General features: G+C 45.1%; 1 protein-coding gene across 7 annotated transcripts in view; it reads right to left on the bottom strand.

Moving 5' to 3' along the window:
• LOC139389592 (pre-B-cell leukemia transcription factor 3) overlaps positions 1-14,272 on the bottom strand; it is a 77,048-nt gene that overhangs the window by 16,007 nt on the left and 46,769 nt on the right. For all 7 annotated transcript variants that reach the window (XM_071136431.1, XM_071136430.1, XM_071136433.1 and 4 more), the window contains one exon: positions 78-319. In XM_071136431.1, the coding sequence (XP_070992532.1) occupies positions 78-319 (242 nt within the window). The remainder of the gene's footprint in view (positions 1-77; positions 320-14,272) is intronic.

Consider the following 14,272-nt stretch of genomic DNA (forward strand, 5'->3'; position numbering starts at 1 on the left):
GAATGAAAAACATCATGCAAGCCTATGAAGCTTAAAGGTGTGATGTAAAGGAGGTTAAAGGTGTGACTCACACCCACCTGTTCGTATTTCTCCAGCTCTGTGTGGTAGATCTGTCTGATCTGGGTGAGTTTGGATCTGTAGTCTGAGTGTTCGATGGAGTTGTCTGAGGCCCCGCCCGAGGCTGCCGCTGCAGCGGCTGCAGCGGCTGATCCACCCCCTTTCTCTGGTCCTGACACGCCCTCCGCCAGCAGCATGTTGTCCAGGCGCATGAGCTGGGGGTCAGGAGGGTCCTCCTCCTGGGAACCACGGATGCTGAGGCCTGAGAGACAACAGAGAGAGAGAGAGAGAGAGAGAGAGAGAGAGAGAGAGAGAGAGAGAGAGAGAGAGAGAGAGAGAGAAAGAGAGAGAGAGATAGAGAGAGAGCGAGAGAGAGAGAGACACATGATGACATCCAGACCTCCAGACATGACACAGAGGCTTTTTGATTAGTGGGCTGTATGATAGGGCAGAACCTCCATGGTAACTGAAAAGTAATATCACTCCATTATTTGTTTAGTGTTCCTTTGAAACCAGAGGGTGAGTTTGATTGGCTCACCAAGAACCACACCTAGACACATATTCTCAAACAACTCCATGGCTGACTGGGTGATTTCCATTAGGGTGGAAAACACACAACAGCTCAAATTATGCAGCTAAAGTACCAGCCTCACAAGTATTGTCTTGTACAGAATCCTGAGCAGTGAGCCACTAAAGCCCAAATTCACTGGATGTCTGAATTCTGGTATGTGCAAACATTGCAGGGGTAATTAACGCCATTACCTCAACAGAATCGTAAAGCCGTAGTGTGGGACAGGTACTCCCCTGTGGGCATGGATTGGGTACTTCCTGTGTATGGTCTGTATTCCTGTTGCCCAAGCCTTCTTTTAACTGCACACTGTGCTGCTCACTGTGTGTACAGGGTGCCTTACATGACAGCAACATCCATAAACTGACAAAAGCTCAACTGCAAGGTAGCGCTTCTATTCTCCGAAAGGATGAATATACCTCAAGCATGTGTCTGCCTTTTCGGCATAGAGCAGAGCCTTAAATCACAATTGTCACTTTGTTTTCTGAGATGAAACACATATTTTGCATTATTCCACTTCATTTACAACAATCTGCGAGAACTACTGTACTACTACACTATAAAAAAAAAAAATCCTGCTAATTGTGCACTTATTTACTCTGCAACTAAGAAACCTCAGGGCACACGCCCGTGCACGCACACACCCACAAATCGTTGAGCGCTGACTTTTGCTGCTGTTTCTTTTTTCTTTCCTTCTTATCTTTCAACAAATCCTGATTAGCCATCAGTCAGCCTCGGAGCACACCTGCACGCATAGAGAATGTTGCCATGACGGCTGCAAAGAAAAAAGACTGCAGCAGTTCAGAATTACCAGCCAAATAGCCCTGTATTATTCAGTCTAATAAATGGATTTAAAAAACTGCGCCCAATCTGCAGTAAACACTGAGTGCCCACTCAGACGTTATGATTACCAGAGTTGTCTCAATTCAATAATCTGCCTGCGATTCAGGGATTTCCAGCAGCTCATTAAGGCTTCATTAAGATATGGTGAGCCTCTGAATTCCAAATAAGAAGATTAGTGGTTCTATTGTGTGAGGCAGTAGCCTAGCAATCAGAGGCCCTCTCAAATCAAATCAAATCCAATTTTATTTGTCACATACACATGGTTTGCAGATGTTAATGCGAGTGTAGTGAAATGCTTGTGCTTCTAGTTCCGACCATGCAGTAAAATCTAGCAAGTAATCTAACCTAACAATTTCAGAAGAATATGTACATACAAATATATGAATGAGTGATGGCCGAACGGCATAGGCAAGATGCAGTAGATGGTATACCGTACAGTATATACATATGAGATGAGTAATGTAGGGTATGTAAACATTATATAAAGTGCCATTGTTTAAAGTGGCTAGTGATACATTTATTACATCAAGATGGCAAGATGCAGTAGATGGTATAGAGTACAGTATGTACATATGAGATGAGTAATGTAGGGTATGTAAACATTAGTGGCATTGTTTAAAGTGGCTAGTGATACATTTATTACATCAATTTTTTACATTATAAAAGTGGCTAGAGTTGAGTCAGTATCTTGGCAGCAGCCACTCAATGTTAGTGATGGCTGTTTAACAGTCTTGAGATAAAAGCTGTTTTTCAGTCTCTTGGTCCCAGCTTTGATGCAACTGTACTGACCTCACCTTCTGGATGATAGCGAGGTGAACAGGCAGTGGCTTGGGTTGTTGTTGTCCTTGATGATCTTTCCATCATGATGCCATCTATTTTGTATTTTGTATTTTAATGTCTCTATACTGACACACAAATTTCTTCAGCCTCCTGAGGTTGAAGAGGCGCTGCTGCGCCTTCTTCACCACGCTGTCTGTGTGGGTGGACCATTTCAGTTTGTCCGTGATGTGTACGCCGAGGAACTTAGAACTTTCCACCCTCTCCACTACTGTCCACTACTGTCCCATCAATGTGGATAGGGGGCTGCTCCCTCTGCTGTCCACGATGATCTCCTTTGTTTTGTTGACATTGAGTGTGAGGTTATTTTCCTGACACCACATTCCGAGGGCCCTCACCTCATCCCTGTAGGCCGTCTTGTCATTGTTGGTAATCAAGCCTACCACTGTAGTGTCGTCTGCAAACTTGATGATTGAGTTGGAGGCGTGCATGGCCACACAGTCGTGGGTGAACAGGGAGTACAGGAGAGAACGCACCCTTGTGGAGCCCCAGTGTTGAGGATCCGCGGGGTGGAGATGTTGTTACCTACCCTCACCACCTGGGGGCGGCCCGTCAGGAAGAGCAGGACCCAGTTACACAGGGCGGGGTCGAGACCCAGGGTCTCGAGCTTAATGACGAGTTTGGAGGGTACTATGGTGTTAAATGCTGAGCTGTAATCGATGAACAGCAGTCTTACATAGGTATTCCTCTTGTCCAGATGGGTTAGTGCAGTGTGATTGCGATTGCGTCGCCTGTAGACCTATTGGGGCAGTAAGCTAATTGGAGTGGGTCTAGGGTGTCAGGTAGGGTGGAGGTGATATGGTCCTTGACTAGTCTCTCAAAGCACTTCATGATGACGGAAGTGAGTGCTACGGGGCGGTAGTCATTTAGCTCATTTACCTTAGCTTTCTTGGGAACTGGAACAGTGGTGGCCATCTTGAAGCATGTGGGAACAGCAGACTGGGATAAGGATTGATTGAATATGTCCGTAAACACACCAGCCAGCTGGTTTGCGCATGCTCTGAGGACGCAGCCGGGGATGCCGTCTGGGTCTGCAGCCTCGCGAGGGTTAACACATTTAAATGTTTTACTCACGTTGGCTGCAGTGAAGGAGAGCCCGCAGGTTTTGGTAGCGGGCCGTGTCAGTGGCACTGTGTTGTCCTTAAAGCGAGCAAAGAAGTTGTTTAGTCTGTCTGGGAGCAAGACATTGTGGTCCGCGACGGGGTTGATTTTTCTTTTGTGATTGACTGTAGACCCTGCCACATACCTCTCGTGTCTGAGCCGTTGAATTGCGACTCCACTTTGTCTCTATACTGACACTTAGCTTGTTTGATTGCCTTGCGGAGGGAATAGCTACACTTTGTATTCGGTCATGTTTCCCGGTCACCTTGCCCTGATTAAAAACAGTGGTTCACGCTTTCAGTTTTGCGCGAATGCTACCATCAATCCACGGTTTCTGGTTGGGGAATGTTTTAATAGACACTGTGGGTACAACATCACCGATGCACTGGCTAATTAACTCGCTCACTGAATCAGCGTATTCATCAATGTTGTTGTCCGCCGCTATGCGGAACATATCCCAGTCCACGTGATCGAAGCAATCTTGAAGCGTGGAATCAGATTGGTCAGACCAGCGTTGAACAGACCTGAGCGCGGGTGCTTCCTGTTTTAGTTTCTGTCTATAGGCTGGGAGCAACAAAATGGAGTCGTGGTCAGCTTTTCCGAAAGGAGGGTGGGGGAGGGCCTTATATGCGTAGCGGAAGTTGAAATAAAACTGATCTAGGGTTTTGCCAGCCCGGTTTGCGCAATCAATGTGCTGATAGAATTTAGGAAGCTTTGTTTTCAGATTAGCCTTGTAAAAATCCCCAGCTACAATAAATGCAGCCTCAGGATATGTGGTTTCCAGTTTACATAGAGTTGAATGAAGTTCTTTCAGGGTCATCGATGTGTCTGCTTGGGGGGGAATATACACGACTGTGATTATGATAATGGTAGATAATGCAGTCGGCATTTGATTGGGAGGAATTCTAAATCAGGTGAACAAAAGGACTTGAGTTCCTGTATGTTGTTATGATCACACCACGTCTTGTTAATCATAAGGCATACACCCCCGCCCTTCTTCTTACCAGAGAGATGCTTGTTTCTGTCGGCGCGATGCGTGAAGAAACCAGGTGGCTGTACCAGATAGCGTGTCTCGAGTGAGCCATGTTTCCGTGAAACAAAGAACGTTACATTCTCTGATGTCTCTCTGGAAGGCAACTCTTGCTCAGATTTAGTCTACCTTGTTGTCAAGAGACTAGACATTGGCAAGTAGTATGCTTGGGAGCGGTGCGCAATGTGCCCGTCTACGGAGCCTGACCAGAAGAACGCTTCGTCTGCCCCTTCTACGGCGGCGTTGTTTTGGGTCGCCGGCTGGGATCCGATCCATGTCCTGAGTGGTGAGCCAAACAGAGGATCCGCTTCGGGAAAGTCGTATTCCTGGTCGTAATGTTGGTGAGTTGACGTCGCTCTTATATCCAATAGTTCCTCCCGACTGTATGTAATAAAACCTAAGCTTTCCTGGGGTAACAATGTAAGAAATAACACATTAAAAAAAACAAAATACTGCATAGTTTCCTAGGAACGCAAAGCTTGGCGGCCATCTCTGTCGGCGCCGGAAGTGCCTGGCACTGACTGAGCGACTGACCCAGCACACCTAGTGAGTAGGCACTGGAGTGTGTTAAGCCTCTCTCTCTCTCGCTCAGACACATAAACACAAAATTGAGCTGAAAACAGTGACACTATATGGTCCTTTTAAATGAACATGATGTCATTTCTCCTATCACATTCCCAATTGACATTGGTGTGTTTGGTGTGTGTAGCTCAGATGTGGAGATGCGAATGCAAGACAAATGTGTGTCTATTCATGGATTGTCTGGATGTTTGTCTTGTAGGTGTAATGGTGTGAAAGTAGAGGATGAATGTGGCCATTTGTGTTGGAGACACTGATGCTGGAAGAGTTGTAGCATCAGGTCTGCCAAGCCAAATCACCCATGTGGACAATATGCCATTAACTCCACTAACTCTAACCCCATCCCCATCATACCTGCAAAGATGCTAAGCTATTAGGGCTTTCACCTATAGAGCTCCATTTTTATGGAACGGTCTGCCTACCCATGTCAGAGACGCAAACTCGGTCTCAACCTTTAAGTCTCTACTGAAGACTCATCTCTTCAGTGGGTCATATGATTGAGTGTAGTCTGGCCCAGGAGTGGGAGGGTGAACGGAAAGGCTCTGGAGCAACGAACCGCCCTTGCTGTCTCTGCCTGGCCGGTTCCCCTCTTTCCACTGGGATTCTCTGCCTCTAACCCTATTACAGGGGCTGAGTCACTGGCTTTACTGGGGCTCTCTCATGCCGTCCCTGGAGGGGGTGTGTCACCTGAGTGGGTTGAGTCACTGATGTGGTCATCCTGTCTGGGTTGGCGCCCCCCCCCCCCCCCCCCCCTTGGGTTGTGCCGTGGCGGAGGTCTTTGTGGGCTATACTCAGCCTTGTCTCAGGATGGTAAGTTGGTGGTTGAAGATATCCCTCTAGTGGTGTGGGGGCTGTGCTTTGGCAAAGTGGGTGGGGTTATATTCTTCCTGTTTGGCCCTGTCCGGGGGTGTCCTCGGAGTGGGCCACAGTGTCTCCTGACCCCTCCTGTCTCAGCCTCCAGTATTTATGCTGCAGTAGTTTATGTGTCGGGGGGCTAGGGTCAGTTTGTTATATCTGGAGTACTTCTCCTGTCCTATTCGGTGTCCTGTGTGAATCTAAGTGTGCGTTCTCTAATTCTCTCCTTCTCTCTTTCTCTCTCTCGGAGGACCTGAGACCTAGGACCATGCCCCAGGACTACCTGACATGATGACTCCTTGCTGTCCCCAGTTCACCTGGCTGTGCTGCTGCTCCAGTTTCAACTGTTCTGCCTTATTATTATTCGACCATGCTGGTCATTTATGAACATTTGAACATCTTGGCCATGTTCTGTTATAATCTCCACCCGGCACAGCCAGAAGAGGACTGGCCATCCCACATATGCTCTCTCTAATTCTCTCTTTCTTTCTCTCTCTCGGAGGACCTGAGCCCTAGGACCATGCCCCAGGAATACCTGACATGATGACTCCTTGCTGTCCCCAGTCCACCTGACTGTGCTGCTGCTCCAGTTTCAACTATTCTGCCTTATTATTATTCGACCATGCTGGTCATTTATGAACATTTGAACATCTTGACCATGTTTTGTTATAATCTCCACCCGGCACAGCCAGAAGAGGACTGGCCACCCCACATAGCCTGGTTCCTCTCTAGGTTTCTTCCTAGGTTTTGGCCTTTCTAGGGAGTTTTTCCTAGCCACCGTGCTTCTACACCTGCATTGCTTGCTGTTTGGGGTTTTAGGCTGGGTTTCTGTACAGCACTTTGAGATATCAGCTGATGTACGAAGGGCTATATAAATAAATTTGATTTGATTAGAATCGTATCTATGGTGGTGGCAATAGCTGGAGGTTGATCTACCAAACAGGTTTGCTCAGAGCAGTACTTTTGTCTACCTTTTGCTGCAGACACTTGTTTAAGTCTGCACTTTCCTTTGTGCTGGAGGTGCTAGTAAGTAGGTAGGCCCGTTTTTCATGTCAGGTATATTAACTAGAACTCTGAGAGCAGCCGTTCACATTTCCACACCAAGCCCATGTTGTCACTTTCACTCCACTCGTTATCCAGGGGAAATACAGCTGGGGGAATTTACAGGGCTTTTCAGTTAAATGGACATAAATCACTGGTTTCATTCCAACCAAATAATCACCGGCCATAAAGAGCTCCTTGTCTCTTACCATATATTACCTCAAAGTTCCTATGAGCAATAATGTGGCCATTCAGAGCTTGGGAAAACAGACCGAGGTATTAGGAAGTGACATGTAATCCTGTTATGAAGCTGACGTGTGGAGTGGCCATGACATTTTTATCATAAGTGTCCATTTCTATTTGGGAAATCAGCGGGATAAAAATCATTACTCTACTGGTCTGAGATTGTGCTGCCCCTCCAGCAGCCCACTAGGGTGTGTTTGTGCCAGAGCAGCTGTCGAGCCCCATCCATAACAAACACGTTTGGAAACACTGCCACCCTCCACCTGGCTCAACATACAGTAGGGAGCAGCTCTCATTCAAAAGACCAAGTGCTGCGATTTTACTCACAAAGTCTATCTACTACTGTCCCACTGGGTAAAAACAGGTTGAATCAATGTTGTTTCTACGTCATTTCAACCCAAAACAATATAGTATATGTGATGGTGTTAAATCCTCGTGGAAAACTGATTGGATTTGCAAAACAGTAATCAACGTACTGTAAAGGAATTGTCTTTATTTAACCCAACTTTTAAGCTAAATCCAATATCATGGTGATTAAGTTTTGGGGGGGGGGGGGGGGATTTCTCGTTGAATTCACGTTAGTTGACAACTCAACCAAATGTCAATCAAAACTAGACGTTGGAATGACGCCTGTGCCCAGCGGGGTGTTTCTCTCCCTCTCACTCTCACTCTCCTTGTATTTTTGTTTTCTCTCATCATTGAAATCTTCATGTTCATGTTACTTAATACCTCATTTCTCCTCTAGGGTTGAAAGGAATAGAAGTCGACAATGTGATTAATACATTCATATCAGCGAGGTCTGGCCTGACTTTTTATTTCTACATGTTTCAATGTCGTATCTGATCTGAGACAATAACACATACGACAGATGAAGACAAAGCAGGCCTCTCTCACAGCCTCTCTCACAGCCTCTCTCACAGCCTCTCTCCACTCCTCTGTTTATGATAATTTCCGGTTTCAGGCCGTTGTCTCGTTCATCACCCCTGCTTGAAGTTCTGACAGTGATCTGAGCAGTGCCTCCAGCCTCTCCTTCCTACCACCTCTTTCCCCCTGTGCCCTCTTTCATTCCGTTGGCTTAGCTGACCTTTGGCCAGTGCTTGTTTACTCTCATCACTGAAGTGTGAGCTGGAGAGCCATAAAGGTAGAGCCCTGCTGGGTTAATGTGAGCTTCTGAGTAGAGGAGCAGAATCAGGGGCTGGAGCAGGGTTATCCACCAGTTCATACTGCAGTACTAGACTGTTATAGAGAACAGAGACAATCATTTTTTCTAATGAGATGATTTTCTTCTTTTTGCATTTCCTTTCTTTTAATATTTCTTCCACAGATTGAATCAAAAGACTAATTATTTTTCTCTCTATAGCATGTGATTGGATAGAGGGCTAAGAATATGGAACAATATAAACTGTACAATAGTGTCGTAAATTGTTAGGAAACTGTGTGCCTTGCTGTATTTGAAAGAACACATTGTATCTCTGTAACTTCCACTGCTTTCAAAATATCCTGTTCGATACACTTAACCCTGATCCCCTGCAGTTCCTATCCTGCTCAATGCTTCCAACGAATGGGCCCAGCGCATATCTACACACTCTGCATCTAATTGCATCGATCCACAAAGGTCTCCCAAAGCTAACTAATCGAAACAGAATTTATTTTCTGTCAATAATTGCAAAGGTCATCTCTCTTAAACCAGGAGACAATCCCAGGCAGTACAGATGCAGGCAGGCTGTGGTTCTCCTCTCTCCTCTCAGCCCTCTCTGTTCTGTGTATTAGTGAAGATCCCTGATTTCCACCATGTGATTAGACCACACTGCCAAAGTAACACACCAGAGACCACGGAGGACTTAAGAGAAACACTATCACAAAGAGCACCGTGTCACTACAGTCTTGTTCCCATGTCTCTTTTGACTTAATATCATCTCAATTTTCAAAGCCCCCGGATCAGTGGCTGTCCTCTTTGGAAGCAGGGAAGTGCATCAAATTACCATTGGAAATCTTTTGTTCTGGCAAATCAAAAATAAAGATTCTCTTTCATTGATGTCCTTAAAGTCTTTTATAAGCTTGGCCTACATCCACATGGTACAGAGAATCTGGGAGAATGCCTGCGGGCTCTCTCAAGCATGTACATAATTAACATGCCATTAACACATTAATACACATTAGCTATTCCCAATGTTAATGGCAATCACGCTGAGGGAAAGCTAGCACGCATTAGCCACATTTTGTTCCAATTTCTTTCTTACCATGAAAGAGCTGAAAAGGATCCTGTCTAATTCGGGGGCTAAATCATTATATTTCCCCATAGACAGAAACAGTGGCTTTGACAGTTCTCTGCACATGTCTGTCAATGCGTGCTCACACTCTCTCTTTCAAACTGCATCAATAGGAAAAGATACACACATTACATTACTATTCCATCTCAATAAAAAGAGACTTCAAAGCATGCAAGTTCTCGTTGTATTCAATGTAAACCGCAAAGGGTTTGACTTTAAAGGAAGAGAAACTGTGGAGATGAACAAGTGAGCATGCCGATTAAATGCAGAGTAATAGAGGGTGAGAAAGGGACCCTAAACTGGGGAATCCCTGTCCAGGATGATGCTGTATTTCCTCCCAGTATGGTGAGTGATAAGATAATCAGCAGGCCCGTTGACAGTGAAGTGGTACAGCCCCCCGGTGCTGGGTCAAGTCATACACCACCAGCACACTCTAAACGGACAGCACGCGAGGGTGGAGGGACAAGACGTGACAAAAAGTGGCTCCGGTCAGAGAAGAAGATCCCTGTCAGCTCAGGTAGCCTTTGTCCTTCGATGATGATGCTCTCCTCTCCCAAAGGAGGCTTTGACAAGGTAATGGGGAGGGGGTGTACTCCAAATCAGAAAGATGGGAGGGGGGGTGGGTTAGGGGGTGGGAATAGATAACCCGAACAAACATCTTGTAGACATTTTGCCGAGTACACCAAAATGAATCACTGTCCCATTGTGGCACGGACATTTCTGGAAAGTGACACAAGGCATGACAGGCCAGGGAGAGAGGATGGGAGAAAACTGAGGGAGGGAGACTGGGTAAACAAGGCCTAGTGTCACTTGCTGTGTCTGTGTGTGTGTCCGTGTGTGTGTATGTGTGTGTCCACTCTGAATGCTGCCCTCTCAGACTGTGGTGGGCAGGCAGCCAAATGGCGCGGTGATGGCTGACCAGGCCTCGCTGTGGCGGCCGCACGCGGCGGTCGGGGAGACTGGCCAAATGAGTGGACAGGACCTCCGTTACAGATCAGCACACAGACTGACCCTACAGAACACATACAGGGATCAGCAGCAATCACCAACTCAATTCTGCCTGTTTACCTAATGAACCACTTACCATCAATATTAACATAAACCTAGTAGAAAAATATGACATATTTATATACCTCATAAAAAAAATCCATCTTGCTCTACTTTAGTAACAAATAAATGAGATTTACAATAAAGTACTCATGTACAATTTCAATATGACTAAGATCATTTGTTGCTTCTTCCCTCTTCATTTCATATCTTATGTACTTTTGGTTTTTAGCTGCTAGCCTCAATTTACTGCAAAAGTACCCAGATTTTTTATTCAGACCCCAAGCACATAATGCAAATGTGGCACTGAAAGCCACTTATGAAATACCCAAAGGCAACTAATCTCTCCTCCTCTCGTTCCAGCCTTCTCTGCAGCTCCCTAATTAGAAGATTGTATGAAACCAGGTCACACAGCAGGTCCTGTACACACAGACAACCAGGCATATATACAGATACCATTTCATCTAAACATCATGTGCATGAAGCCATGCATACATTATTCTACAGGCTAAGGTTGTTATTAATCCCATGTTTTTACTGTTGTCCTCTAAAGAAATGGTTTAGGGTTGAAGAATTGTGTATGTGTGTGTGTGTGTGTGTGTGTGTGTGTGTGTGTGTGTGTGTGTGTTACTCATGCACACATAAACCATAAAGCAGCATGGGGAACATACAGCAGACCATGATCCAGTGCCAGACAAATTATTCTTTGCAGTGGCATTTCTACACGAGAGTTGACAGTCCATCATTTAGATTTTGTTGCAGTGTATCCACGGTAGAGACTGCACTGCCTGAAGGAGAAGGAGCTGTTTCCCTCTGAAGAATGTATTTTATAGAGAAGAATATGACTCCAAATTATAAATTAACATTCCCTTCACAGCCGAGCTAACGTATATAGTCCCAATTACACTTGGAGGCAGAGGCTGTACCGGTGGAAAATGGGCGTCTTTGACACACAAAAGAATATCATACTGCTGAGCGGTGAGAAATGCTGAGAAGCGCACCATACATTTGTTTTTACAGTGTTTATGACCTAAGGTAAATAGTGAATGTGATTTGGAGAGACAGAATGCTCAGGTCAGCCAAAGTCACGTGTACCTGAACAGGAGCATCATAGCTTCTGGCGTATTGTTGTGCCTGATGCTGCAGGTTGCTGTGGTCTGCAGTGTGACTTTGAGGAGGAGCTGGACAAATCAGCGTCCAGTCCCAACAACAGCATGTGACAGAAGCAGGCCAGAAAGGATGGACAGAGGAACAGAGACTACCAGGAAGGCTGCCAATCTACTCTTAATCAGCTCTCCTTTTGCTCAACGCATCACATCATATCTATCGCAAGAATAACTGTGACAGTACTACAGTGGTATTGGGGTTTAATACAAACTGTTATAATAGGGATTCACAATAAAATAAAAATGTCTATAATAATTCCAACAACAAATTGCTAAAGGGAAAAACCTTTTGTTTTTTGTGTTTAATTTTATCTTATGAGTAACTGTTCTGTATTTATGGTGCTACTGCTTGTCTGGTATCCAGTGAACAAGTTAAAAAAGGTTATTTGTTTCTAATTATTCTCAAAGTGTATTTTACACACCATTTAATGAGTTTGTCTGGAGGAGTGGCCATGGGCTGTGACTTCCTCCCCTAGTTATCCAAGATGAACCGTCAAGTCTCCCCCACGTCACCCCCATCATGTGAATCAAGTCCCTCTCCCTACTCAATTCTCCACAACGGCTTCACCGAAGCAAGACAACAGTTCCCGTGCCATCTCGTCTCGGCTTACCGGGAGAGAGAGGGGGTTGGGGGGGACAGAGCGAGGGGCTTGCTCCATAATTACAGTAATTAACAGTTGCAGATTTAATTGGAAGGGAAGGCATTAACGGGAGGAACATTGTGGCGGCGTGTGCGGAGAGAACCTTTGCGGCACAGGGCTTTTGTGTGGTACACACCTAATGGAGCAGTGGCTTGCTAGCTGGCTGGCTGGGCTGCGGAAGCGCTGCAGCCCACTGCTGACACAACAAGCACTGGGTTCAGATGCCGGGGCTCGTCACGACTCAAACTGGAAGCAGATAATTAGGTGCCAGGTTAATGAGAGCATGGGCTCTTGATGGCATTTGGTTACTGTATGTGGGCAATTAATGATTTAGCTTTTGTGTGGAAAACATAGCCCATTACTCAGCTTGGCCTCTGAGTTGGAGTGATGGAGTGGCAAAGGGTTGTAACTATAAACCTTGTTTAAATGGCTAACGTTGAATACCTGCAAGCAGACCATGAGGTTCCAGGTCTAACACAGTACATTGCACGCCCATACACACACAAGAAGAAAGAAAATGGGTACTCATGCCATAAGTGTTAATTCACGGTATCGCCTTTCACAATGTGTTTGTGAAATCCCATACACTTTTGAAAAGCACTGCATTTTCATTCCATAGGATTTACTGGCAATGAATCCACAGAGAGAACTTAAGACATCCTCTTTCTTAGCCCTCCAGCCCAACGGCTCCACATCTCTTATTTTGGAGTATGTTGTTCTCTTGTCTGTGGTGGCCAATTAGAGTGGTATAAGATAAATGGGCACACACAACTTTGATGTCCATCTTTTTAATAAGCTTTGGTTAAGATGACATCTGTGTGAAAGGGTTCAATATCCTCACAGTGGGAGAGAAAAGAGGTTTATTCAGAAAAAAAAAATCATGTAAATACTGTTTGAAGGTTTGGGCTGGGTTGGGGATCATCGCTTCTGCTGTGACTCTGCTGCTGATATTCATAATCATTTATAGCCCAACATATTGGACATCTTAGTTCTGCAAATTAGCCAAGGAGAGAGGATGTTTAGAGCTTTTCCAAATCGTTACTTTTATTAACAGAGGCTTGTGCAAAAAATATATATTCAACTACAATGTATAATCCCTCCCCAAAAATATTTCCTATTTCATGCATGGACAAAATATTTAATTGAAAATAATTTTAAAAAAATAACTCTATACTAGTATAGAATATGTATCTGTGTAGCCTTTATGCATGGGCCTGTGACATACTGTACAGTGCATGGAGATATGATCACGTTTTTCTGAGCATATTTGTTGGGCGTCCACGTGTGTGTGTGTGAAGTGCGCATACCCGCTCTGGCCTGGGGACGTGCCCTTTTATATGTGTGTGTAACTCAGCCAGGAATAATGTAAATGTCTGAAGAGTCTTAAGACTGAGCAGGCCTGTATAAAAGCGCCCTGTTTGAGGCTAGTAAAACAAGTCAATAAATACAGACGAGAAGCCAGAGCTGTCTGCTGCGGGCTCTCCTGAATGAAAAGAGAGGTGAGCTGCTTATTTTCAACATGGCATCACAAGATGACAACAGCATTATGAGCCCTTATACATTCTGACTATCACTCGTCACTCGCTACGTATATCTGTCAACATAAAACTTGCCTACATCCTAGATGTAAAAAAAACATCCACCTTCACAGAGAGAACTGTGGTGGTCATGGAATTTTGGAGGATGGTAATTGGCCAGCCAAATGACCGCGGTCACCGTAATAACCGTTCGAGTAGCAAAAAAATATTAACTTTTTTTTTAACACATTTCTTTTTCTCCTCTGCTCCTGGCTGCATGAGCTGCCCTAGAAATAGAATGAATCCCCATTCAAGACAATGATGGCATAGTGGGTGGACTGGTGGCCATAGCGAGTGTACACATAGGAGCAAAGTAGGAAGTAAAATACTGTATGTGCTAAAATATGTGTTGTGTTTTGTTGATTCAACTCAACTGACATTTGCACATATTTTACTTCCTGCTTTGCTCCTATGGGT

The sequence above is a fragment of the Oncorhynchus clarkii genome, chromosome 30 (assembly GCF_045791955.1).
Source record: "Oncorhynchus clarkii lewisi isolate Uvic-CL-2024 chromosome 30, UVic_Ocla_1.0, whole genome shotgun sequence".
NCBI lineage: Eukaryota > Metazoa > Chordata > Actinopteri > Salmoniformes > Salmonidae > Oncorhynchus > Oncorhynchus clarkii.